This window comes from Herpailurus yagouaroundi, unplaced genomic scaffold, assembly GCF_014898765.1.
Source record: "Herpailurus yagouaroundi ecotype Mexico unplaced genomic scaffold, PumYag 67569, whole genome shotgun sequence".
In the NCBI taxonomy this organism is placed as follows: Eukaryota; Metazoa; Chordata; class Mammalia; order Carnivora; family Felidae; genus Herpailurus; species Herpailurus yagouaroundi.
This window is the reverse complement of record NW_024420375.1, coordinates 816,833-844,389: the sequence shown is the minus strand read 5'-3', so window position 1 is coordinate 844,389 and position 27,557 is coordinate 816,833. Positions and strand designations below refer to the sequence as shown.

Sequence of the window (27,557 nt, the reverse complement as noted above, 5' to 3'; positions counted from 1 at the left end):
GTTCACTCCCCACTGCCCCTCACACACACACACACACACACACACACACACACACACACACACTGAAGCCAGCAACAGGAAGTAGGAGTGTCCTATCCCTTTGCACTGGGCTCCAGTGGAATGAAGGCTGGCTTAGGATGAGGTGCCTGGGTGGCTCAGTTGGTTAAGCTTCAGACTTCAGCTCAAGTCATAATCTCACAGCTCGTGGGTTTGAGCCCTACGCTGGGCTCTGTACTGATAGCTAAGAGCCTGGAACCTGCTTTATGTTCTGTGTCTCCATCACTCTCTGCCCCTCCCTCACTCAAGCTCTGTCTCTCTCTCCTTCAAAAATAAACATTAAAAAAATTTTTTTTTTAAAGACAGGCTTAGGAGTCTGGGCAGAAGTCCCCATTCAGCCCCTTACTTGCTGTGTACTCCAGGGCAAGTCACCTTATTTCTCAGACTCCAAGATCCCCAACCAGAAAAAGGGGGTCCTAACACCTCACAGGAGACTTTTGAGGTTGAAAGGACATCTTGCATTGGAAAATGCATGGCATGGTGCCTGCTATACAGTAGGCACTCAGTATTCATGTGTTCCGTCTTAGGCAGTAGAAGGGTTTGATGCTGTTCTCACCCACTCTACCAGGTTCCTCAGGTTCCAGTGCACCCACCCTCACACTCCCCACCTCATGCTCTCTCATGTCTCCCTGATCCTACACACAAACATGTAACCACATTCAGCATACATTCCCTGACACTGGCTCTTCTAGACCAGACATTATACTGGACACTGGGGCCACAGAGATGACTCTCACTTGGTCCCTGTCCTTGATGTCATAGTGTAGGCAAAGAGACAGGTTTGTCCATTTGAAGTTACTTTTGTGTGATAAAAAGTGCTTTTTGAGTGTCCATTCAAAAAGTGCTTAAGGAGCTCAGGGGTAGGTTGGTTAGAAAAGGCTGGCTGAGTTTGGAAGGGTGTGAATAGCTAGAGGAGATACAGGAGGGCAAGCCAAGCAGAGGGAAGCTTGTAGAGCAAGGGCTTGAGGTGAACAAGCTAACATAATCAATGGTGATGAAACACTCCCTTTATGTCCATTAATGTACTGGGCACTGTTCTAGGTGCACGGGCTCCTGTCAACACCCATTTTACACATGAGAAAACTGAGGCTCAGAGAGCAAAGTAGCTTGCTCACAATCACACTGCTAACAAGTGGCAGAGCCAGGACTTAAACCCACCTCTGTGTGTCTCCAGATGCTTTCCACCAGGCCTTCCTGCCTCTCTGAGGTGGGAATTATAAAGGACTCAGAGTTGAGCCTCACTATGATCCTGATCCCAGGTGCTCCCATGCCAATGGGGGTCATGTGACTGGTACCCAAAGAACCCTAAGAGGAGACATAAACAAGATGGAAGCCTTGAAACAGATGCAAAAGACAATGATGTCTCAGAAGACGGGAGTCAACAAATCTTGTCAGAAGCTTCAGGGACAGCTTCATAGTGGGGATATATTGGAATTGGGCTTTGCCAGACTAAGGTTTGAGGGTAATAGCACTTTGTCATAAGTAATCCACACATCTTTCCAAGCCTCATTTTACATATGGGGAAACTGGGCTTCCAAAAGCTTAAATAACTTGCACACAGGCTCACAGATAAGAACTGACAGAACTGAGACTTGAGCCTGGGTCCTCTAAATCCAAGACAGTCTTATGTCTGCTTATGGCAAAGGTAACTAAAGGAGCATGTCAGGCACATGGCTGAAGAAGGTTAGTGAAAAGAAAGTTGGTGGACAGGTGAAGGCCACATTGTGGGGTCCTGAATGCCACAGTCTGAAAAACATAGGAAGACATTGGATTTTTGAAAGACTCACCTAGTACTAAGTATAGGTGGAAATGGGTGGGAGAAGAGAGAAAGGAGGTGAAAGCTTCTTTCTAATACCTGGGTGGAAAGGCATGCAATATGAATTGAGTGCTTCAGACACTGGGTAGAAGCTAGATACAGGAGACATGGTGGAGATAGATCAGATAGCATGTAGCTAGCTCCCCTTTAGGCCCACACGATCTAGGCTTCTATTTACCTCTGCAACACCATCTCCTTCTCCTCTCCCCTTGCTCCGTGCATTCCAGCATGCTACCCAGCTACTCAGCCCCAGAAATGCCAACTTTGTCTTCACCCCAGGTCCATTGTACTTGCTATTTTCTCTGCTTAGAACTCCTCCCCATAGATCTTTGCATTGCTGATTTCTTTTCCTCTCTTAAGGTCTGACTTACATGTCAATTCCTCAGGCCTATCCCTGATCAGTCACCACTGCCTTACCCTGCTTGATTGCCTTCATAACCCTTATCATAGCTGAAGTTAGCTTGTGTATGTGTTTATTGTCGACCTCCTTCTACTCATGCATCCACTAGGATGTGTGCTAAAGGCATGTGGGAACCTTTTCAGTATTTGTCATTGCTCTATTCTCTGTGCCTCAAGTCTGGCATATGGCAGACATTCTGCAACTACTTGTTGAATGGCAGAATGGATGAGTGTTTGGATTGATGGATGGATACCTGCATTGGTTATGGGGGGGGGGAAGTGAGAGAGAGGGAGGAGTTCTCACTGATTTGGGGATCTGAGTTTAGCAGCCAGGAAGATAACAGTGCTAACAGAGATAGAGCGGGTAGCGGGGAGCTATGTGTGAGAAGATGTTGAATTTGGCTTGTGCCTGGTGAGTCTGATATGCAGATAGGGCCGCCAGGTAGAGAGGTCCACTTATACAGCAGGAAATACTGGCCTGAGCTCAAAGAAGTGATGGGGTTCTGGGAGTGATGGGGGTCATCTGCACAAAAGTATCAAATGAAACCATGGATGCCAGTGAGGTCCCTTATGAGCAAGGTGATGCAGGAAGAGGAAAAGGAAAAACTTGAGAGGAATGATTGAAGTTGAGGTGGGACTGAGGGAGAAGAGAAGTGGAAGGGGCAAGGAAAGAGGACCAAGGGCTGCAAAGAATTGAGAAGAGCTCTCCTTGTGTGGAGGAAGGAGAGCTTTGAGAGGGAAGATAAAGTCACAGAGCCAAATTCTCAAAGAGGACATGGAGTGGAAACCAAAAGATGCAAAAAGGCCACTGGGATTTTTTGAGCCTAATGAGGAGGTAGGTGTGTCCAGAATGGTGGCTGAGGCTATGTGGGTTTGAGAGCCAAGGAGGTAGGTAGGGCCCTGATGCCAAGCAGAACATAATGTGCATATCCACTCATCCACCCAAGCCTAAGCCCTCTTCCAGAACCTGACTGGCAAGGAGGAGGCAGGTAGGAGGAAGGACAGGGGAGACTACCATTTATGCATGTCCACCATGTGCTAGGCACTGTGCAGCCATGTTCACAGCTATTGGCTCATTTAACCCTAATGACAACATTGCAGTATATAAACAATTATTAACCCTATCTTCTGTGAGGAAAAAGAAATTAAAAAGGTTAAGTGTCATTTAAGATCACAGCCAGGAAATGATACAGCTAGATTTGAACTTGAGTCTATCTACCATCTACCCTCAGCCACTCTAGCTAGGAACAGGGCACTGGAGACTAAAAGCTCCAGGTACATTAATTCCTATGTGAGATTCTCTCACTGCCTGGTTTCTTTGAGGTGCTGGGTCAGGGGAAATATAAGAAGAGAAAATATAGGCAACAGGATTGGGAATTTGAAGATGAGAGTTGTCTAGCATAAGGGAAAGGAAGAGATCAAGTCAGGGTAGGCCAAGGTAATGACTGAGGGTTAAAAATGGTCATAGGCAGTGCTTGCCATGTATGTGGAATTGAGAGGCCCCATAATCATGACACCCAGTCCCACATCTATAGGCCATGGTGGTCAATTCATTGACTTCACAGTGGGCCACGCAGAGAGGCAGAAATGGGAGCCTCTGCTTTATGCAGGGGAACTACACTAAGGCCCAGAGAAGCTCCCTAACTTGGCACTAGATCTCCCAGAATGCCAGAGATGTAGAACTACACTGGGCAGCTGGTTCTGGGCAAAAGTCCAGAGCTGAAAGTTTGGAGGAATTCTCTGGCTCTTCCAAGAATCTCCACCATACACAGTTCTTTATCTGTCTCCTAGAGACCATCACCTGGGTGGTCATTTTCATATTACTCATTAACAGCATTCTCAACCTCATCCTCTGTATTATCACTACAGCCTCCTTCCATGACCAGGTCAGGCAGTGTTTGTGCCATAAGGTGCCCCTGGCTGCGGGCCTCAAGCTACTGGCTGGAGCTTCACACTAGTGTCCCTTAACACCAACACTGCTTGAGCCATCTCCCATCACCCATACCCACATGTGGGGTGCCTTCATTGTTTTCCCAAAGGCAAGAGGCTGACAAGACCTCTGTTTCATCTTGCTCCCAAGGCTATCTGAGATCCCCAGGCAGCAGCAGTGAAGAAAGGCCAAAGGGATGTAGGGACAGCTGAACCCAAAAGAAGAGAATGAAAGGTGAGAGAGAAGTGTGACTTGACAGAGACCCCAACCTGTTCAGGCTGAGTGGGGCAGAGCAAAGTGAACACTTACTGAGCCAGGCTTGTGCCCAGGTTTCACTAGCCTGTTTGGCTTACGAGGAGGCTGAGGTTCCGGTAGAGGGAGAGCAGCAGGATGTTTACCCCAGGCTAGTCAATACCACTCTATGGGTGGAAATATAGATTGAATAGCAAAGCCTATACTCCCTCTTTAGCTGCCATTAGGAGCTTAGAAACTTTATGGCTACAGAAGTGTGTCAAAGAAAGCCTTTTCCTATGAGGAAGACAAGGGGGGGGGGAGAGAGAGAGAGAGAGAGAGAGAGAGACTTTCTAGCCCCCTGGGATTTGCAGGCTACTAGAGCCAGACCAGAGGTTGCCTTCAGGCACTCTAACCTCTCTTAGGCTGGCTTATGGAGAAAACGGTCTTGTAGCCATCCAGGGCTGGGTTTCCACTCTTCATCCTTAAGCTTAGACTGTGTGTACCAGGTGAAGGAAGGACAACATAGCCAGGGACATCTCTCCCCAGGGCCACTGTCAGCATGCCTGAGATCATGCTTGTGGGCCACTCAGACTGGGAACCCTGGCCAGATCAGGGGATGGGATCTGCAGCTTCTGCCCAGGCCCTGGGTTCTTGGAGTCCCACCTCCCCCACCCCCAAATTGCCTCCCAAAGAGAAGCGCTGAGGCCCTCCCCATTCCTCCTATGGCCTTCCCTTGAGTCCTAGAGTGTTTCTGATCCTAACATGAAGCCCACATTGTAACCCGCCCTCAGTTCCTAACCCATCATCTCAGTGAAGACAGCCACACAGCCAGAGTGGATCTCTAGTAATGCTTTATTGTTCTGCTGAGGGGTCACATGGTTCCTGGTCTCCACCTCCCTCATCTTAAATGCCCTGCCCCCTTAGGCTTTCAAGACTCCTGCTCATACCCACAGATTATAATATAGTCTGGACAGAATATGTGTGCATATATAGATGTGCATGTATATATGTATACATGTATACATGCATGTGCATGTATACATATATACATATATTATTCTGACTGTACAGTATTTATAGGTAGAAATAAAAAAGGCTTAAAAAGTTACAATATTGCCTGGGATCCATCTCACTCCAGTTTATTTTGCTGAAAGAAAAATAAAGCACTAGTTGGCATTTGAATGTCATTGAAAATTCCACATAAGCCAAGATAGCTGCTGGGTAGGATGAATCAGGTTTGGATCAAGCCCCAGCTGGCTGAGATGACACTAGGCCCTTCCATCTGGCTGGCTGGCTGCCTCAGGCAGGGGCCTGGTCCCTGCTTGAGGAAGGGGCTGTTATGTCAGCCAGCTACCACAGGCAGGAAGATCAGGAGAAGAGACACAGATACAGATGTGTGTCTCTTTTTACCACCATCTGTTTTTGCTTGGCCTGTGTGGTGGGAGTGAGCTTGTTTGCTCTCCAGACAAAAGAGTGTGTGACCACAGGCCGCACAGGACACCAGAGAGTGGCAAAGTATGGGGCCCAAACTGGGGAGACTGGTTCATTGATCTCCTGAGACCTGAGAAAGGAAGCCACCTCCCCCCACTACCATATCCCAAGCTAGCCGAAATTGTCATGTCACCTACTAGGAACCTGTCAGTGCTCACTCTTTAAATCAGCCTCATAAAAATCAGCATTGTATTTACACAAATAAAACAGCTCATAGTGCTTGTAGCTGCCCTGTGCTCATCTTGTCTAATTTCTGTGGAAAAACCAGTTCAGGGCCAATATTAGGCCCCAAGGCAGGACCAGAGCCTCCTGCCAACCTCAAGGGGATGCTAGCACCAGACAGGATGGCTTGCCCTCTCAGAGAGGCAAGGAGTTGGAAGCAAATATTGCTCTCTACCTCCTTCCCCTGAAGGTGGGGGAGCTGGTAAGGCTTCAGATTGATGGTGGCTCTGTGGGCCTGGAGAGCAGCAGCAGTCTTCTTGTTCCTATAATGACTCCTCTCTCTTGGGACGACAGACCACAGGCTTGGGGGTGGAGGTGGACTGGAGATGGGGCACTGAAATTCTCTTTTCCTCCCCTGAATGTGTGGAGGAGCTTCAGGAAGTAAAGGGGACAGTCAGTGGGAGCTTCAAGACCCTGGCTCCGCCCCTGGAAGCAACATCTGGGGGCTGCTCTGCTCTCTTTATCACCTTACTCCCTTGGTGCCAAGGGGCCTGGGTGGCGCCACCTTTGGACCAAGCTGAGGCTCACAGTTTTGTCTCAGGGCCAGCTGCCTGCAGGGTGGGGAAGGAGTCCCGGATCTTTGCCACTTCCATGGCACACAGGTGACCAAAGACTTTGTTGTACCAGTCAGGAGAACGGCCCCTGGGGAGGTAGAAGCAGGCAGGCATGAGCTATGGGTTCTTCCCTGGAGCCCTTCCCAGGAGGAAGAAAGGGCTTTCCCCCAGCCTCCCGGGATCAATGGCATGGGGCAGAGGTGGGGAAAGTGCCAGGGCTAAAGGGGCCTGGTACCTGAGATCAGCACGGCAGATGTGAGTGAGCCGGGAGCGGCCCAAGCCACAAGGCTCCATGAGGTACTGGGAAGTGAGCATCATGGCCCTCACCCCTGACTCTGGCACAGGTTGCTCGGGATCCAGGGACTGGGAGACAAGCAGACAGCCACCACGGGGCAAGTCGGAGCGCCACATCCTACGGGGAAGAGACACATACGTTCACATTCCTGGTGTCTACTCCCACTCCACCTCCCTGGTTCCCCAAGCGCAACAGGATAACAACCAGAAGCCCTCACCGGAGTACCACAAAGTCGCGGCAAGGATGGGGTGCCATGCTGTCAGTGACATAGTGGTACAGCTCCACACCCGGCATCAGGGCTTCCAACACCTGGGCCCGCAGCAGGTCCTCATCCCAGAGGGCCCGTTCCCGCAGAACACGGTGCAGCACTACAGCCGGAGGGGCTGCTACCTCTGTGGACACCTTCCACACACGCAGGGGATGCCCATCGGATGCCTGGGAGCCACAGGAGTGGGGACAGGGGACAACTGTCAGAGCTGGAGAACAGCCACTCCACCCCCCAGTTCCAGCCTGCCCTCACTTTAGCCCCTGAAAAGGGAAGGTTGCAGAGGTACTGTGCTAACCCCAGCCAGATCCAGACAGGCCTTCCCTGTGTTCCCTGTCCTCTCTCTCCTCTTTGGACATCTGTTTCTCCACCTAGTCAAAAGCACAAAGAGATGACAAGACACAAGTTCTCTGGGGCCTAGTAGGCTCTACCACGAAATGGACTCAGAGCTTGGAATTTCTAGAAGTGAACAGGAAGAGAAGATGGTGATCATCCTCAAGGAACTCACCATCTAGTGCAGGAAGTAGAACATGGGCACAGCAATCAAAGCTGCCACTTAGTGAGTCTTTTGTATGTGTCAGGCACTGCACGAGCTTCTCATCCCGATCCCGTAAGGGAGATTTTAGACGGGTTTATACATGGCAAACCTCAGGCTTGCAGTCTTACTTGTAATCAGAATCCAAGAAAGAAGATGGCTAGTGCCAAGAGGAGGACAGAGAGAAGTCATCTCCAGTTTGGGACATGACAGGAGGCTCTGAATGAAGGAGAGTGCATATCAAGTCAAGGCTAAAAGTGGTTTGGGAAATTTAACGCTTGGGGAAGGTCAGTCCAGACAGCAGGAAAGCAGGGGCAGAAGCACAAAGGTGGAAGTGTAAGGAGCTCAGCATGACCATGGTGCAGAAAGATACTGGAGGTGAGGCTCTGCAAATAGTGACCTGTCTGGAATGGAGATTTGGTATAGGAATTCTGTCAGGCAATGCTCAAATGAGGGCCCCTGGTCTCATTTGGTTCTTGACTCCTTAAGGAACTTGCTTTGCTGGCTTACACCTTCCAGGATCAAGCCGAAGCACAGTGACACTGGCTGGGGAGCTCCTTCGTTTGGGATTCTTGGCCTCCCCTGCATGCACCACGCCCTCTCCCAGCCCCATGGCAGCCATTGGCAGCATGCTACTCACTTTCCGGCAAGCCAGCTCCGTGTGCTGGGGCCCTGGCATACTCATCCAGCCCTTGAAGCGCTCAGCAGCATCACGCAGCAGCTCTTGGACACTTTCTTCCATGTAGAGGCTCAGGCTCATGCCTGCAGCTCGGGCCTGCCGCAGTTCAGCCAGAGCTGGGCCAGGAGAGCTGAGCTCAGCTGCACTGTAGGAACCACACAGTTGCAGCACCATGTCCTGGGGAACCTGGGAGAGCACACATACACTAGGGCCATGGAGAGAAACAGGGGGTGAGAGACCATCATTCCCAGAGCCCATGGGATCTTTCAGGTCCATGTTATGGGGGTAGAGAAGCCTGACTACTGCAGTGAGATAGATGAGAAACCTTGTAGGAAAAGAGTTGGAAGTTGAGGGGCATGCATCAAGTTGGGCCCTTACCCCTGACTTGGGGTAAAAATCTCTGGCCTGATAGTTCCTCCAGGTGTGAGCCTAGAGTTACTCACTTGGAAAAGTTTCTTGCAGTCATTGATCATGTGTGATAGGCCCTGAGTAGCAGCCATGTTCTCACTCAGGTCCCTAGGGCCTGGCCGGCCAACGATGCTGCGTTTGTTCCTGATCCTAGAGGGAAGGGCAGGGAGGAGAGGATGGCACATGGGCACAAGACAAGATGGCTGACTGGTTGGCTTCTAGCTCCCCTAAACAAAAAACAACCTGCTGCTCTTTAGAAGGCCCTGCTTCAAAACATCCAACCAGTTTCAGGCCCCTGAACTGTCAGGCTGACCCCTTGTGGTGATGCTGGGGAACTGTAGGACCGCCATCAAGGACCAACAGTCCAAGGAGGCCCAAACCCTCCCTGCCTGGCCCTGCCACACACTGCCATGTTTCACCTGGGTGAGGTGCCATCCTTCTTGGAGACGTTGAGATGGAAGATGGAAGGTGCCAGGCACACTGCTAGGTTGCCAGCTGTCATCTGGTTTTCTTCAGCAGAGGCAATGTCACTTAGGAAATAGAGCAGGGTCTGTAGGACCTCTCGGTTCTCATCAGGGAGCAACAAGGTGGCGGCTTGTGCTGCTGCCAACCATTGATCCTTGGGGAGGACTGTGAGGAAGGAATGGCAGAACAGCTTTCTTATTCCCCTAGAGCTTCTGGCAGCAAGTCTCCTGCTTCTAGGAATTCAGAGAGCACAGCAGTCCCAAGGGAAGTCAGTCAGTGAGAGGAAAGGGTAAAGATGGGCTCTGGGATGTCTCTGGGTAAAAGAGGGGATAAAGCCCCACTCTAATATACAATGTCACCTTAGGTAAGCCCCTGCCTTTCCTCAAGGCCTCAGTCTATCTTTCCATATAATGGGTTTGGGGAATAGAACATGATCTCCCTCCAAGGGCCTTTCCAACTCTGGATAGCAAATCTTCCAATGAGCTCATGGATGTGGCTAGATTTGCTCACACCAGGTTTAGCTTTCACAAGCCCCAGGATTCGGAGAGATTGAGAATGGGGCAAGTTGCTGGGGACAGGTGCAGGTGACTCACGCTGGTAGATCTGCAGGAAAGTGGTGGTGAGCTTGCTGGTGAAGATAGGCTCTGGTAGGTCCCGGAAATACTGCTTCAGCAGGTCAGCCACATCATAGGCCGACTGGCCCTCATAGCAAACATTGTCAGGGGAGGTCTCATTCATTTGGCGCAGGTTCTGGATCCTGGACTTCACCCCAGACTTGCGGAAGATGCCCACCTGGCCCATGCAGGGAAGGGAGGGAGGGAGACATGCAGGACAAGGGTGGGGTGGGGAGGAAGATTATGAGGCCAGCCCTGGATCAGGTGTCAGGAGAGTAGGCCACCCTAGAGACTTCCAAGCCTGGAAGGTTTCCTGCTGGGCAGGGTAGGAGAAAAATGGCAAAACCAAAGAGAAGCATTTTTATAGCCTTAGGGTCAAGAAGAAATATGGTTTTAGTGGGAATGAGCAGGAAGAGAGGGACCTAAAGCAGGCTCCTAAAGATGGGCCCTACGGTGCCTGGGCTGGAAATAAGCTGGCAGAGAGCTTGGCTGAGAGGAGCTTCAGCTCCATCCTTGCTGGGCCTTCCTAAGGCTCAGAAAGGTCTCTAGTGGGCCAGAAAGGCCATAGCAGCTCCCCACCAAATTTCTCAGTCTTGGATTTCTTCCCCAGTGTCATTTCTCTGTAGGTTCCCTGGCAGGGCTCACCTGGTCCAGGCACTGGCTGCGCAAGTAGCGCATGGCTTGCTGAATGCTCTGTGGCAGTGGCTGGCCTGTGCGCTGCACGTGGATGAGGGGTGGCACCCCAAACACCTGCTGGCCCCGGTAGTCTGGTGTCTTATTCCTTTTCATGAACTTGGGCACTGACCTGTTTGGGGGAATGACAACAGATCTGTGAGGGGTGTGGGGTAGGCCCAGACACAGCTTGGAGACTCTGTAGTCTCAGGGGGCTCAGGCAGGGGTGAGGGGAGTAAAAAACACACCACATCCCCAGAGTCAACATTCACTGAGCACCTGCTGTGGGCCTGGCCCAAGGGAGTCACAGAGGAATACAAGGAGCTCTCTGTCTGGTTAAGGAGATAACTGTGTCGACAGGCAATGACAATATATGTGGCCAGGAGTGGACCAAGAACTTAGGGGAAGACCCATGAGGAAGGGGAACTATACCTAGTGGATCAGAGAAGGCTTCAGGGAGGATGTGGAAATTCAGCAGGCTCATGAGGGATAGGTAGGTGTTGTCCCAGAGGAGAAATGGGGAAAAGGCATCCCAGGCAGAAAGAACAGCATGGACAAAGGCAAAGAGGTAGGAAAAAAGAGTATAGCACATTCAGGGAAGGGCAACAACTTTAGTGGCCTATATGGTGGTAGTGCTTGAAAGTGGCAGGCTAGAGAACCCAACAGCAAGGGCAGGGCTGGAACATGAAAGGATCATCATGGGAAGGAAGCTAGGCCCTATTCTTTGGCAGTTGAGGGGCGGTGGGGGGGGGGGGGGACAGAAGGGTGTTTATCAGGAGAGCAGCAACCAAAGATGTATTTTAGAACAATCTCACTGGTAACAGCCTGGAAGTTGGGATGGAGGAGTTACAGCTCAAGGACCTAAGGTCCACTACCCCCACTCCTCCTCACACATGGCACACACTCATGCATGTCCCATGAGCATCCCCCACAGACATATGCAAGCCATGCTGACCTCTCAGGCCATGGCCCCTCCACCTTCCCAACACTATTGGCTTCTGGGCTCCACCTTCTCGCACCCACCTTCAGGGGATGACCCTTCCAGGGTCCTGGAGTGGGGACAGGGAGGGGGCCAGCACCTGGATAAGAAGCTCCCCACACACCATGGCCCAGGAGCACTCACCAGACCCATCCTGGTTTGTGGGGCACAGTGTACTTCTCCATGAAGGCAGTGAGCCGCAGCAGTGAGCCCTTGTGCAGGAGGTGGATCTGGCCAGCAAACTGCCGGTTGATCTCCAGTGACTCTGAGTTGAGGCTAGGCCGGTGGGAGTTCTGGAAGCTGTGCCAACGGAGCTTCCTGGTGAAAGATGAGGAAGTGCAGAAGGGCCAGAGGAGCAGGTTTGGATAAGCCTTAGGAAATGGTGACTTCTTCTGATCCCTTTATTCTCCCCAAAGAAAACAAATGCAGGGAGGGAGATGTGACTACTGTCAGCATTGCTACTCGGTCCCAGGGTGGTAAACCTTAATTTTAGTTTCCAGGGCTGCCAAGTGGCCAAGAAGCTATCAGGGAGGGTGGCACAGAGCTCAGGCCCATCTAGTGCTAGCAAGCAGTACCAGCCCCTTATCCCTCCAAGACTGCAGTGTAGGGGCTGTTCTGAGAGCCCAGAATGGTAAAGCTGGGGACCAGAGACCATGTCCTCTAACACCTATGATTTACTCATGGTGAAAAAAATGCCCAAAGTGGAGCTAGAATTTGTTCAAGGCCATGGCAGAGGTAAGCCCTGAACTTAACCTGGAGGCAATCAAGAACCTGTCCCTGGGCCTGTGCACTTCTTAGTGCCTTGAAAAAGAGTTGTGTAGAGGAGAGAGGGAGGGATGGGAGAGAGGGGAAAGAAGAAAGGGAGGATGAAGGATGGGGAGCAGGACAAAGAGACACAACAGAGTCCTCTGTCCCCACCCTTACTCAAAACTCCCACCTGCACGGTCTAGTCAGTGAGGCCCCAACACCTGAATCTCGTCGTTCACGTGGTGCTGATGCCTGAAGTCCAGCTGGTGAGCCTGCAGCCTCAGCCTCATTCACAGAGTTTCCGCTACTGTCCAGTTCACTGGAGGAGGCCACAGTGTCATAAATGGAGTGTCCTTCTTCCACAGACAGGCTGGAGGCAGAGGTTGGTTCCCCACCTGAATTTGCCTCCTGCTCATTATCCTGGGCTGGGTGTGGGGCCTTGGCCTGTGCCTGTTCCAGGGGCTCAGCCTGAGCCTGAGCTTGAACCTGAGCTGGGACTACTGGATGAACATCAGCCTGGCCCAGAGCTGAGGACTCTCTATGGGTCAGAGCCTCTAATTGGGCCAGAGACTCAGACTGCATTTCAACCTCAACTGTGGCTACTTTTACTGAAGTGACCTCCTCCTCTTCTTCCTCTTCCTTATCTCTAGTCCCCAGGTCTGGGTAGATGGCCTGAGACCAGAGCTCTACCCGTTGCTGCAGCCCCCACACATGCTGGAGAATGTCATCTAGGTGGGCGTAGTTGCCCCCACCCTCCTCATCTTCAGCTTCAGCCCCAGCCAGTACAGGCTCAGCTGGGTATAGCTCAGGCATGTTGTCATAGGTGCTGGCATGGCTGCCTGTGGAGCCACAGGAGCCCCGGCGCCCTTCATAGCCCCAGGGCCTACCTGGCTGCCAATCTGCCAGGCGGTGTCCATCCTCAGGAAATAGGCTCTCAATGGACAGGGAGCGAGGGAATGTGCCTGGTTTGTGGTCCCTGGGCACATGCACGAGGCAGTCACCCCGGTGCACCTGCTGAGGATGCCGAAACATGGCCACAGGCCAGGCTTCCCAAGCCCTCTGAGCCTTAGTGCCACTGTCACCAGCTGAGGTGGCTGTCCTATTCTTGGCCCTATAGAATCCAGCTGAGAGGAAGCCACGGCGACTGCAGAAAGAGGAGGCTTTGGTGGTCTTTGAGGTGGCTGGGCTACGCTCAGGCTCTGTTTGCTGGCTGCCACCCTTTTCCTTCCGCCTCAGAGAATCAAGGTGCTTAAGGAAGCTACGAGAACGGCGCTTCTTGGCATTGTCCTGGAGACCCTCTTGGCCCTGGGTGGGGCTGAGGAATGGCTGGTCATTTGGTCTGGGGGCACAGCTTAGCAAGGGCAGGTCTGCTGGCTCGGGCAATAGGCTCACGGTGATGGCTGGCAGGGAAGTGGCACTAAGCTCAGTGAGGATGCTCTCACAGCTGGAGGTCACTGGCAGGCCAGGGCTTGGTGGGGCCAGTAGGTCAGAGGAGCCTACACGAGACCAACATTTACTTTCACGCTTGAAAGCCCAATGGTTGCTGATGGTACACTGCTCTTCCTCTTCTGAGTCTTCATTCTGGGGAGGGAGCCACAGGGTCAGGTCAGAATAGTCCTCAAGTGCTTGTTTGTACTCCACTCCCTGCCTCCAAACTCTTAGAGGACCTTGAGATAAAGGGCGCCACTTTCTGACTCAAGACATGTCCTAGATGTGGAGCTGGCTCTGGAGTACCAGAGTAAGCCAGGAGTCAGAGACAGAGCCCAGATGGATGGTAATGGTCATCGAATTAATCTAATCCCTCCTCATTTTACAGATAGGGAAACTAAGACCCACAAATGAGAAGTCATTTGCCTAAGGTCATCCAATGTCATGTAGTAAGTCAGTGACAGAGCCAGGGTTAGAATCCAGGTGTCTTGACCTGTCTTCAGCAGCCTCCCAAGTCTCTAGGCTATAGTCTTAGATTGGAATCACAGAATTCCAGAACTAAAAGGAGATTTTAGATTTTCTAATTTTCTATTTTGCAATATGGGGAAATCAAGGCCCAGAGAGGGGAAGAGGCTTGCTCAAGGCCACTGAGTAGTCAGTGGCAGAGGTGGGATCAGGCCCCAGGGGTTTCCTGCTTCCCAGGCCAGGGCTCTGGCTGCTTAGCTGACCCTCCTGGCTCCAGACCTCTGGTGGAGAAAGCTCCAGAGGAAACTAACAAAGCCTGACCCCATGGAAAGATGAGGTCATCAGGCCAGCATTCCAGGGCTACATGTGGACTAAGAGTCCTCTCGGTTTTTGCAATCCCACATTGGCAGAGTCAGAAAGGCCTCTTGAGTTTAGAGATGGGAAAAACGAGGCTCAGGGGTGTAAGACCTCCTGTGGACACAGTTGGGGATCTTGACTTCTAAGATCATATAGGCCATGATTTTTCCACCACATTATTCTGTCTCTGCTGTCTAGTGAAGGAATTCTCGCCATCACAAAGCAAGTAGTGGAGGCATATAGATTTCCCTGAGGAAGGGCAATCACTAGGTCAAGTTATTAGTAAACTCAGTGTGGAGAGGTGTGCTGAGGGGGGTGGGTGTGGCCATTGTACTTATTTTCACACTCTAAACTCTAGACCAGGCTTGCCAAAACCCATCAGGCTCATAAAAGCCCCCTATACCTCACTCTCAGGTTGGGGCAAGGCACTGCTCTGTACATCCCAGTCACCCAGGACACTGGATCTAGTTTTGTAAGTGGTCTATGTATATCCTGGGTTCCCCACGGTGCCACAAGACCCCAGACCCCACCCTTGCCATGACTCACCTGCTTGCATTGAAAATTAACTTCCAGTTTCATCGAGGCACAATTGTTCAAGGTCATCAGCTTTCTATAAGGAAATGAAGCAGTGTTCACCCAAGGGTCCCAACCCAAGTTTTCAGGGCATAACCTATTGAAACAGTCCCATGATGCCATCCACTACTTTACATGCTCAAGATATCAAAACCTCTCCCAAGATCCAGTGCTCATGAAGGTTTCAGTGCCAGACACAATGCTAGGAAAATTATGGCTTCTGTCCTCTGGAAGCTTACATATGTGGAATAAACCACTAGAGAGACAGCACAGGTTCAGGAACTTAGAAGACACAGCAGGCACACAGAGAGTGGGGCAAGGAACTTCCATGAAGATGGGGTGGGCAGTCAGAGAAGGCTTCCTGGTGGTCAGAAATGGGTTTCTGGAGGGAAAAAAAACAGGGACTCTTATCCTGGGCTTCCACAAGAGGCTGTGACAAGGTAGAGAGGGAAAGAGTAAACTGACCAGTACTGGTGTGACAGAGGAGACTGAGGCTGATAAGGTTGGTCAAAGCCATACTGCAAAGGTGCCTCATGCTAAAAAAGTTTCACTTTTCTCTGCAGGCAGTTACACACTCTAAGCAGAGGAGTTCCTGCTTGGAAACTGAATCTAGTGGCTGTAAAGAGGCTGGATCAAGGCGCGGAGGGACATGGCAGGAAGGCCAGTGAGTTGGCTACTGTAATGGATCCAAAAAGCCATGGTTTGGCCTCAAACAAGGCCCAAACCAGTGTAAGCAGAGAAGGGGAAAATCAGAAGAATGTCTCAGGAATCTAACTGAAGGGAGAAAAGAGTCAACACCAGATTTTGACTTTCCAGCTAGAGTGCCTGGGTGGTGAGGTGTCACAGACACAGAAGACAGAGTGAGCAGTGTGACTGTACCAGATGAGCTTTGTTACAGGTTGGGCTCCTCCTCTGTTAGAGGGGACAGGGATTGTTTCTTTCCATGAAGAAGCTCCAAGCAAGGCCCTGACCTCCCAGGCCTGGCTCTTAGTGCTCCCTACCTGCACAGGGCCCCCAAAGAGTCCTTGTCCAGAAAACCGTGGTCCTTCTTCACAGAGCCAATATCCAGGGGAAACAGACCTTCTGTATGGCAGAGAAAAGCCAAGATGAGTTGAGAGTGGTATGGTCAGAAACTCAGTGCCAGTAGCCCTTGAGTTGCAAGGGGGGGGGGCAGGGAAGGGAGGAGGCAGGAAAGCAAAAGCTGAGCAAAAGGAGCAAGCCTGGAGTAAAGAAGGGGCCCAGGGAACTCAGGCTGACCATTGGGGACAAGTTCAGGGTTGAAGGAAAAGAGGGTTGAGCTGGATAAGAGGACCCAGCAATAATACAAGTCCATGGGAGATGGCAAGCCTGAGGCCTTGGGTGGCTGCCAGGAGCCAAGCTGGGCTCGCCCAGTCCTCTTTGAATCCTGGGTACTAAGACAAGGAAACTCCTCCCTGCCCCAAGATGAACTGGGGGGATCAGGAAGAGAGTGAGGACAGAAAGGACAGTGTGCAGCTAAACCCCACCTCATTTCCTCCTACTCCTCAAAGCAGGGGAGCCCACTCCTTGGGATTTAAGAAGGAGAGGAGAGAGAGGAAGATGCAGTAAGAGGACAGAGCATCCAGGAAACCCCATACCTCTCTCTGTCTTACTGGTAAAGCAAGCCCATTTATTCATTTAACTAATATTAATCATGCATGTACTTGGTGACAGATGCTAGGGCTACAACAGCGAACGAGATAAAAATGATCCTTGCCTTCACGGAGTTTACACTCTAATGGGGACAACAGACAATATAGCAATGTGTGAAACAAGATAATATGGTTCTGAATGCCATGAAAGACATTAGACAGGGTGATGGGGTAAAGAGAGGCTGGAGGGGTGGGGGCTACTCATAGAGAGGTGGTCAACAGAGGCCTTTCTGAGGTGGTGACCTCTGAACTGAATCCTGAAGAACAAGAGGAGGCTGGCTATGCCAAGAGCCTGGGAAGAGGGCTCCAGGCAGGACCAACATTAAGGTGTTGAGTGAGGAAAAAACATGGTGAGCAAGTGAGCAAGAAAGGAGCCTGGAATGTAGTGAGCAAAGGGAAGAGGAGTAAACAGCAGTTGAGTGATGTAGTCTTGTCAGTCATAATAAAACACGTAAGCTTGCCTCATTCTGAGTGTGCTGGGAAACCATCAGAGGAGTGACAGAGCACAGAAGTGACAAAGTGAGTCCCAAGGCTCACAAGGTCCTTCTGGCTGCTGTGCATGCAGAGAAGAGAAAGGGGACGCCTGAGTGGCTCAGTAGGTTAAGCTGCCAACTCTTGGTTTCGGCTCAGATCATGATTTCACAGTTCATGAGTTAAAGCCCCATGTTGGGCTCTGTGCCGACAGTGCAGAACCTGCTTAGGATTCTCTCTCTTCCCCTCCCCTGCTCTTGCTCTCTCTGTCTCTAAACAAACAAAATTTTTTTCTCAAAAGGAATAGAGGAGGTAGCAAAGGAAGGAGGCTGGTGCACTTTGGCAGGTGAGCAGTGATGGCAGGTCACACAGGATGCGGCAGTAAAGATGGCAGGAACTAGACTGATCCGAGACATACCGTGGAGGGAGGAGGGACTTGCTGAAGGATTAGATATAGAAGATGAAAGAAAAGAGGAATCAAGGGTGATTCCTGGATGCAGGGCTTGAGTGGACAGCGGTGCTCTCAGGAGTTGGAATTTAGACCTGCTACATTTGAGATGTCTGTCAGACATCCAAGGAGATACTTAACTGCTGGCTGAAAAGATGAATCTTGAGCTTGGGAATGAGGTCTGACAGAAATATTTGAGAGTCACCAGAATATAGATGGTACTTGGAGAAAGATCTCCTGGGAAAGAAATGTTGAGAGGGAAGAGGGACCAAGACTGAGCTTTGGGACACTCCAACATTTAGATATCAGTTACAGAAAGCAGAGTCCTCTATAAGAAGACTAAGAGCAGCATCTAGAGAGACAGCAAAGACAGGTGAGTGTTCTAGAAGCCGAAGTGAGTGGCCAGTGGCACTGAATGCTATTGAGAGATTAAGTAAGGACTGGGAAGTGACTAGTGAACTTTATCACATGGAGGTCAATGGTGACCTGGACAAGGATTGTTCTATTGGCAAGGTGGGGTTGAAGGCAGAGTACAGTGGGGAATGTGAAAAGAAGAAGGAAAGCAGAAATAGAAAGTATAGACAACACTAAAGAAAAACAGAAAAATGAAGGAAACAGAGAAATGAGGCCATGGGGAAGTGGAGATGAGGTCAGGGACACCAGGATGCACCCTCCACATTGCATCTATGCCAGTGGCATCCTCAGAACTGGTACAGTACAGGGGCCCTGATCAAGACATGGGTGACACCAGAGCTTATGAGAGCCAATGTAACTATAGGAGGAGGGCCAAGGTCCACAGCTACCTGTGTGGTTGGAGAAAGGATCTGATTGGCACCATTTTACAGATGAAAAACAGAGGGATATGGCAAGTTTTGGGGTAGAGGAGGGGGAGCAGCTGAGTATCCTTACCTTCAAAAAGCTGAGCATATTGAGGGAATCCTGTTGCTCGGAGCCACTTGCATGCTCTTTTGGCCTCAACTTCTAAAACGGAACAGAGGGAGAGAAATGGGTCTAGGTGGGTGTTGGCACTGAGCCATCCTGGGTGTATGCTGCCTCATTTACAGCAGACAAGCACCTCTAGTTCCCATGATCTGGAAATGGCAAGAAAAGCATGGAGGGAGCTGGCTTATTTGTTTCATATCACAGCCAGCAAAAGTTTACCCTGTTCCCCATACCCTACCCTCTGTATGTCCTGCGAGGCCATTCTTGAGCCTCATTCCCCTGCTTGTCTCAATACCCCTCTCGCTCTCCTGCCCCTGCCCAAGAACAGAACCCACCAGCAGGAGCAACTCTCAGGAAAGTCTGAAGTCAAGGAGTACTGCTGGGGGAGGAAGCCATAGCTGTGTCTTCACTTTCCCCTTCTTCAGGGAGACATCCCCTTCCATGACCCTGGGTAGACCATCCTAGTCCAGCTAGGGATACAAAATGTTCAACGATTATCATTCTTTTTCCCACCATCATACCTCACATTCCCTAGCACTTTGATAACGAAATCTCACTTAACACACACAATAAGCTGTGAAAGAGGTTTTACTATCTACATTTTATAGATCTCCAGACAGGCTCAGAAAGGAAGAAGTCATCCACAGTCTCACCACTGACCAAGGTAGCAGTGCTGGGGCCAGAGTTAAAGCTCAGTCTCCCTCCCACTCAGGGACCCTACCTTTCTGACATGGCAGCTTCCCCAGTGCTTACTCTTCCCCATCACTCATGGATTTACAGCCCTCCCTTCCCAGGGAACCTCCCAAGACTGCTCCAGCTCTCCCTTGTGGTTAGATCTATGTGGCATAATCCAGTGCTGATTGTCATGATGACACAGTGGTACCTGTGGGAATCTTGGAGGGCATTGGCTGGGTTAGCCTCCCACCTCTGCTCTGGGAGTGCCCAGCACCTCTGCCAGCCTCAGTGAAGACATGCAGCTGGACTAAAGGAGGCCCTCCTGGCAAGGATAGGCTGAGTGCCAGCAGCAATGTCCTGGGACTACCCAGGCAGCCATCTGTTTCCTACCCCAAGCACTTCCAGGGAGCAGTGGGGCTGGGACTATAGGACAAGGCACTGTGGGGTTGGAGGGTGGGGTAGGCTGGTGGCTCAGCAGAGCTGCTCTGGCCACAGAGTCATACTCCCAACATCTCCTTGATTTCCTTAGCGCCTGTGACCAGGCAACTCCGAGGAGACTGGTGGGGTTTTTCCGAGACAGGAAGAGCTCTTTCTTTCCAGTGCTCTTCTACAGGAAAATCCAGGATGAAATCCTGGCAGCTGAGACTGAGAAGTTAAAAGACAAAACAACATTTCAGAGGATGCGGGTAGGTAGACAACAGAGGGAAGAATACAGGAAGATCGAAGTTGATGAGAAAAAACAATAGGCTTCTCAAGGGCCACAAACTGATGAGGATTTGAGGGGGGAGAAGAGAAGGTTCTGGAGCCCCTGGAGCTCCTGAAGGCTTTTGGGGCAAACAGGAGTGGGGCGGAGATGAACATCTGGGCATTTCCCAGAGTGAGTGCATCAGGTCAGTGCCACCCTAGCATCTGCCTCAGCACATAGCAGTAGCCAAGTTTGCTCATGTCCGTGATCCGTGAAGATTGGTATGAGATGGTGCACCTGTACACACACCCCCTATAGGCCCCCTCAGTCTGTGCAGCACTTGAATGGTGTGTGTATGTGCCCATGTTTCTTGTTACTGCAACTTTCTAACCTATGATAAAGATCTAGGAATCATCCGGACTTCAGAGAGGTCCTGGAAAGTGTTTGTTCCTACAGAGCTTAGCTAACAGTACCTCAGACCCTCTGACAGGGGGCAATGCAGGCCTAGCAGAGGATACAGGTCTCTAGGCAATTGGTTGTGTGGGGGAACTGTGGTAAGAGCTGTTGGAAGGGACCTCACACCAGCCCAGGAAGCATCCGAGGTACCTGGTTTTGCTGCTAAAACAGCTTAGCCAGCTGCCACTACCACCTCCCTGTCTCCTGATCCTACCACACCCCCAGGAGAAGGCTCTTCTCCATCCTCAGAGCCCCTCCTAGCAGCCAGCTCTGCTTTCCCATGATTAGGATGAAGAGAAGGTACCAAAGAAAGGACCTGATAGTTCCCAGAAAGGCAGGAACAGGCACAGAAAGAAATAGTGACCCTTAAAGGGCCATGAGTCTGCTATGGCCACCCCAGGTAGGAAAGCTAATCCCCAGGGTTAGGCCTGCATGCCAAGAACACACCCTTGAAGTCCACTGCAGCCCTTAGCCATTTATGGCTACAGGCAGAACAAAGAGGAAAGGGAAGGAGAGAGGCACCTGCCTGCCCATTAGTCCTGAGGTCCTTCTTAAGCCTGAAGAAGTTGAGAGAGTGTAGTAAGAAAGTCCCACATCTTACACATCTGCACCATCTACTAGAGCCACAGAGGCAGAGCCCACAGGAGAGTGGTGAGCCGCCTGCTCCTCTAACACTAGGCATTGGCCCTAGCCAGGGTTGGTGGGAAGGAAACCAGTGCACCTGAGTGGGCACCAAGTTCTTTTGCTTTTACCTAGAGCCCTCTAGCCCGCTACTACTTTAACTGTGATCTCTGGACCAGCAGCATCAGCATCACCAGGGAGCTTGTTAGAAATGCAGAATTCCAGACCTACTGAATCAGAATCTATATTTAACTACATCCTGAGTTTATTTGCATGCACATTAAAGTTTGAGAAGCACTGGCCTATATCCCTAGCTGAAGGATTTTCACCCTGGGATGCACGTTAAAATCAGCTAGGAAGCTTTAAAAAGACCAATTCCCTGGGATCCCATCCTCAGAGGCTGATTTAATTGGTCTCTGGTGGGGCTTTCCACGTCAGCACTTTTAAAAAGCTATAGTATGGGGCATATTGAGTCCCGAGGAACTTTTCCCAATTCCCACAGAGTTACATGTCACAGCTGAGACTATGATCCTAATCTTTTATTTTTTTTAAGTTTTTGTTTTAATTCCAGTTACTTAACATACAGTGTTATTTTAGTTTCAGGTGTACAATATGATGAGTCAACAATTCCATACATCACCTGGTGCTCATCACAAGTACACTCCTTAATCCCCACCCCTTATTTCACCCATCCCCTGACCAACTCCCCTCTGGTAACCATCAGTTTGTTCTCTGTATTTTAAGAGTCTATTTCTTGTGTGCATGCTCTCTTGCACTTTCTCTCTCTTTCCCTTTGCTCCTTTGTTGTTTCCTAACTTCCACATATGAGTGAAATCATATGGTATTTGTCGTTATCTGACATATTTTGTTTAGCATAATGTTCTCCAGCTCCATCCATGTCATTGCAAATAGTAAGATTTCATTCTTTTTGATCACTAATATTCCATTGTGTGTGTGTGAGTGTATAGTGTAGACTATACACACACACACACACACACACACACACACCACATCTTTACCCATTCATCAATTGATGGACATGGGCTACTTCCATAACTTGGCTATTATAAACAATGCTGCTATAAACAGAGGGGTGCACATATTCCTTTGAATTAGTGTTTTTGTATTCTTTGGATAAATAGTAGTGCATTTGCTGGATCATGGGGTAGTTCTATTTTTAACTTTTTGAGGAAACTTCATACTGTTTTCCAGAGTGGCTGCACCAGTGGCTGCATTCCAACACTGCACGAGGGTCCTTCTTTCTCCACATCCTCACCAACACCTGTTGTTTCTGGTATTGTTGATTTTAGCCATTCTGACCAGTGTGAGGTGATATCTCATTATAGTTTTGATTTGTATTTCCCTGATAGTAAGTGATGATGAGCATATTTTCATGCATCTGTTGGCCATCTGTATGTCTTCTTTGGAGAAATGTCTTTTCATGTGAGACCGTGACCTTTTAATTTCCTTTACAGCTCTCTCTTTCCCATTTCATTATGCCACTTGCCCTCAGAGGCCAGGTAAACAAAGGGCTTAGACTCAAAGGAACAAACTCCAGGTCCCCAAACTTTTTTTTGACCTCCTGATGTAGTGGAGTAACAAGCTTGAGTTGAAATCCTAGTGCTGTCAGTCACTAGCTCTCGGACCTTGGCAAGTTGTTTAACCTCTGTAAGACTCAGTTTCCCCCACTGTAAAATGGATGGAATTGTGTCTACCTGTAATAGCTACTGAGAGCATTAAATAAAATACTGGAGAGTGGAAAAATACCCTGACACATAGTACAAGTACTCCCAACTAACTGAAGGGTCCCAAGAAAGAACGACAAACAGGAGAAAGAGGCCCAGCTAGCATTCCCTTCTGGGTCTAGAAAGTGGCTGCATCCCAGCGAAGGCAGTCCTGAGAGGAAAATACATTATAATCCAGGCCTATCTCAAGAAACAAGAAAATTCCCAAATATAAAATCTAACAGCACACCTAAAGGAAATAGAAGAAGAACAGCAAAGACACCCCAAACCCAGCAGAAGAAGAGAAATAATACAGATCAGAGCAGAAATAAAAAATATAGAATCTAAAAAAACTGTAGAGTAGATCAACGAAACCAAGAGTTGGTTTTTTGAAAAAATATACAACATTGATAAACCTCTAGCCAGGCTTCTCAAGAAGAAAAGAGAGATGGCCCAAATACATAAGATCATGAATGAAAATGGAATTATTACAACCAATCCCTCAGAAATAAAAGCAATTATCAGGGAATACTATGAAAAATTATATGCCAACAATCTGGACAACCTGGAAGAAATGGACAAATTCCTAAACACCCACACACTCCCAAAACTCAAACAGGAAGAAATAGAAAGCTTGAACAGACCCATAACCAGCAAAGAAATTGAATCAGTTATCAAAAATCTCCCAACAAATAAGAGTCCAGGACCAGATGGCTTCCCAGGGAAATTCTACCAGACATTTAAAGCAGAAATAATACCTATCCTTCTCAAGCTATTCCAAAAAATAGAAAGGGAGGGAAAACTTCCAGACTCATTCTATGAAGCCAGCATTACTTTGATTCCTAAACCAGACAGAGACCCAGTAAAAAAAAGAGAACTACAGGCCAATATCCCTGATGAATATGGATGCAAAAATTCTCAATAAGATACTAGCAAATTGAATTCAACAGCATATAAAAAGAATTATTCACCATGATCAAGTGGGATTCATTCGTGGGCTGCAGGGTTGGTTCGACATTCGCAAATCAATCAATGTGATACATCACATTAATAAAAGAAAAGAAAAGAACCATATGATCCTGTCAATCGATGCAGAAAAAGCATTTGACAAAATCAGCATCCTTTCTTAACAAAAACCCTCAAGAAAGTTGGGATAGAAGGAACTTACTTAAACATCATAAAAGCCATTTATGAAAAGCCCACAGCTAATATCATCCTCAATGGGGAAAAACTGAGAGCTTTTTCCCTGAGATCAGGAACATTACAGGGATGTCCACTCTCATCGCTGTTGTTTAACATAGTGTTGGAAGTTCTAGCATCAGCAATCAGATAACAAAAGGAAATCAAAGGCATCAAAATTGCCAAAGGTGAAGTCAAGCTTTCACTCTTTGCAGATGACATGATATTATACATGGAAAATCCAATTGACTCCACCAAAAGTCTGCTAGAACTGATACATGAATTTAGCAAAGTCACAGGATACAAAATCAATGTACAGAAATCAGTTGCCTTCTTATACACTAATAATGAAGCGACAGAAAGACAAAGAAACTGATCCCATTCACAATTGCACCAAGAATCATAAAATACCTACGATAAACCTAACCAAAGATGTAAAAGATCTGTAAACTGAAAACTATAGAAAGCTTATGAAGGAAATTGATGAAGATATAAAGAAATGGAAAAACATTCCATGCTCATGGATTGGAAGAATAAATATTGTTAAAATGTCAATACTACCCAAAGTTATCTACACATTCAATGCAATCCCAATCAAGATTGCAATAGCATTCTTCTCAAAGCTAGAACAAGCAATCCTAAAATACATATGTAACCACAAAAGGCCCCGAATAGCCAAAGTAATTTTGAAGAAGAAGACCAAAGCAGGAGGCATCACAATCCCAGACTTTAGCCTCTACTACAAAGCTGTCATCATCAAGACAGCATGGTACAGGCACAAAAACAGACACATAGACCAATGGAATAGAATAGAAACCCCAGAACTAGACTCACAAAAGTATGGCCAACTAATCTTTGACAAAGCAGGAAAGAATATCCAATGGAAAAAAGACAGTCTCTTTAACAAATGGTGCTGGGAGAACTGACAGCAACATGCAGAAGGATGAAACTAGACCACTTTCTTATACCATTCACAAAAACAAACTCAAAATGGATAAAGAAACTGAATGTGAGACAGGAAACCATCAAAACCCTAGAGGAGAAAGCAGGCAAAAACCTCTCTGACCTCAGCTGTATCAATCTCTTACTTGACACATCTCCAAAGGCAAGGGAATTAAAAGCAAAAATGAACAATTGGGACCTCATGAAGATAAAAAGCTTCTGCACTGCAAAGGAAACAATCAACAAAACTAGAAGGCAACCAACGGAATGGGAAAAGATATTTGCAAATGACATATTGGACAAAGGGCTAGTATCCAAAATCTATAAAGAGCTCACCAAACTCCACACCCGGAAAACAAATAACCCAGTGAAGAAATGGGCAGAAAACATGAATAGACACTTCTCTAAAGACATCCACATGGCCAACAGACACATGAAAAGATGCTCAACGTCGCTCCTCATCAGGCAAATACAAATCAAAACCACACTCAGATATCACCTCACGCCAGAGTGGCTAAAATGAACAAATCAGGAGACTATAGATGCTGGAGAGGATGTGGATAAACAGGAACCCTCTTGCACTGTTGGTGGGAATGCAAACTGGTGCAGCCTCTCTGGAAAACACTGCGGAGGTTCCTCAGAAAATTAAAACTAGATCTACCCTATGACCCAGCAATAGCACTGCTAGGAATTTACCCAAGGGATACAGGAGTACTGATGCATAGGGACACTTGTACCCCAATGTTTATAGCAGCACTCTCAGCAATAGCCAAGTTATGGAAAGAGCCTAAATGTCCATCAACTGATGAATGGATAAAGAAATTGTGGTTTATATACGCAATGGAATACTACATGGCAATGAGAAAGAATGAAATCTGGCCTTTTGTAGCAACGTGGATGGAACTGGAGAGTGTGATGCTAAGTGAAATAAGTCATACAGAGAAAGACAGATACCATATGTTTTCACTCTTATGTGGATCCTGAGAAACTTAACAGAAGTCCAGGGGGGAGGGGAAGGAAAGAAAAAAAAAGGTTAGAGAGGGAGAGAGCCAAAGCATAAGAGACTCTTAAAAACTGAGAACAGGGGCGCCTGGGTGGCACAGTCGGTTAAGCCTCCGACTTCAGCCAGGTCACGATCTCGCGGTCTGTGAGTTCGAGCCTCGCGTCGGGCTCTGGGCTGACGGCTCGGAGCCTGGAGCCTGTTTCTGATTCTGTGTCTCCCTCTCTCTCTGCCCCTCCCCCGTTCATGCTCTGTCTCTGTCTGTCCCAAAAATAAATAAACGTTGAAAAAATTTTAAAGCAGAAAAAACTGAGAACAAACTGAGGGTAGATGGGGAGGTGGGAGAGAGGGGAGGGTGGGTGATGGGTACTGAGGAGGGCACCTTTTGGGGATGAGCACTGAGTGTTGTATGGAAACCAATTTAACAATAAATTTGATATTAAAAAAATAAAAACAAAACAAAACAAAAAGAAAGTGGCTGCATCCACATCACTGTCAAAATTGCAGCCAAATGGCTCCACGAAGTGACGTTAGTTAGGAGGCAGAAGTTTCAAAGAGGCCACAATAGCTCCAAAAGACAAAAGATCCAAGTAGTTTGAAGCAGGGTTATGGTATGAATCCCCAGAAAGTACTCCCTGGCAGGAATCTGGAGAATGTAATGGGTTATTACCCAACAGGATGTCAGGGACACTGGCTCCTAACAATATACCACCTCATGGAGGGCTGGGAGGCCCTGAGGCTCCCTCCCAAATGGAGCAAAGATATATGTCTTGGTGATTAAGGGCTGAGCTAAAGTGCTTTGCTTTCATCCCTCCCACACAGCCTGTCGAGGCTGGGGCCAGGAGTGACCACTCACCCCCAGTAGAGTCCACTCACCTGAGGTTGGGGCCCAGGTGTCCTGGACTGAGGACTGCCTTACATGCCTCGTGGGGAGAGTAACACCAGGCAGGCTGAGGCGAGTGATGTGGGAATGTCTGTGACCCCTAGTTCTGTTTCTATGTCCAGATGTTCAGATTTCAGCAGTTTCACTATATTCTGCAGGCCATGCTCTGGTCAAGGCTAGGTTGATATGCTGGGACAGGTCAGGGATGTCACTCATCTGGCACAAGCTCGATTTCACTGAGATTAAAAAAAATTTTTTTTTAATGTTTCTTTATTTTTGAGAGACAGAGACAGAGACAGAGCATGATCAGGGGAGGGGCAGAGAGAGGAGGAGACACAAAATCCGAAGCAGCCTGAGATGTCAGCACAGAGCCCGATCCATTGCTCAAGCTCAGGAACTGTGAGATAATGACCTGAGCCGAAATTGGATGCTTAACCAACTGAGCCACCCAGGCGCCCCAGGTTTCCACTGAGATTTAAGCCCAGACTCTTTCCCTGGGGAGGGTCCCAGCTGATCTGAGCCATAAAAGTTTGGGAAAAGGGCATACTAGAAAGCTCCAACATCAAATCGGGCCTCAAGGCCATACCCACGAGTCTCCTGGAGGGAGTGTCAAAGAAACATTGCTGAGCAGCAGTGGATGATTTCAGAGGCCAATGACAGGATGTGCACCTACTAA

General features: G+C 48.8%; 1 protein-coding gene across 8 annotated transcripts in view; it reads right to left on the bottom strand.

The window, feature by feature from the left end:
• Positions 1–5,474: 5,474 nt before the first annotated feature.
• Positions 5,475–27,557, bottom strand: part of STARD8 (StAR related lipid transfer domain containing 8) — an 87,615-nt gene continuing 65,532 nt past the window's right edge. For 4 of the 8 annotated variants that reach the window (XM_040467689.1, XM_040467687.1, XM_040467688.1 and 1 more), the window contains 14 exons: positions 26,875–27,117; positions 18,684–18,755; positions 16,187–16,268; positions 15,159–15,222; positions 12,553–13,943; positions 11,760–11,933; positions 10,610–10,769; positions 9,944–10,142; positions 9,305–9,515; positions 8,921–9,035; positions 8,439–8,663; positions 7,216–7,433; positions 6,939–7,115; positions 5,550–6,791 (listed from right to left, as the gene is read on the bottom strand). In XM_040467689.1, coding sequence (XP_040323623.1) covers positions 6,674–6,791; positions 6,939–7,115; positions 7,216–7,433; positions 8,439–8,663; positions 8,921–9,035; positions 9,305–9,515; positions 9,944–10,142; positions 10,610–10,769; positions 11,760–11,933; positions 12,553–13,943; positions 15,159–15,215 — 3,045 coding nt within the window. In that variant the 5' untranslated portion in view covers positions 15,216–15,222; positions 16,187–16,268; positions 18,684–18,755; positions 26,875–27,117 and the 3' untranslated portion in view covers positions 5,550–6,673. Of the gene's footprint in view, positions 6,792–6,938; positions 7,116–7,215; positions 7,434–8,438; positions 8,664–8,920; positions 9,036–9,304; positions 9,516–9,943; positions 10,143–10,609; positions 10,770–11,759; positions 11,934–12,552; positions 13,944–15,158; positions 15,223–16,186; positions 16,269–18,683; positions 18,756–19,051; positions 19,668–26,874; positions 27,118–27,557 lie in introns of those variants that run through there. The other 4 variants (XR_005787988.1, XM_040467692.1, XM_040467693.1 and 1 more) reach the window with 4 other exon arrangements.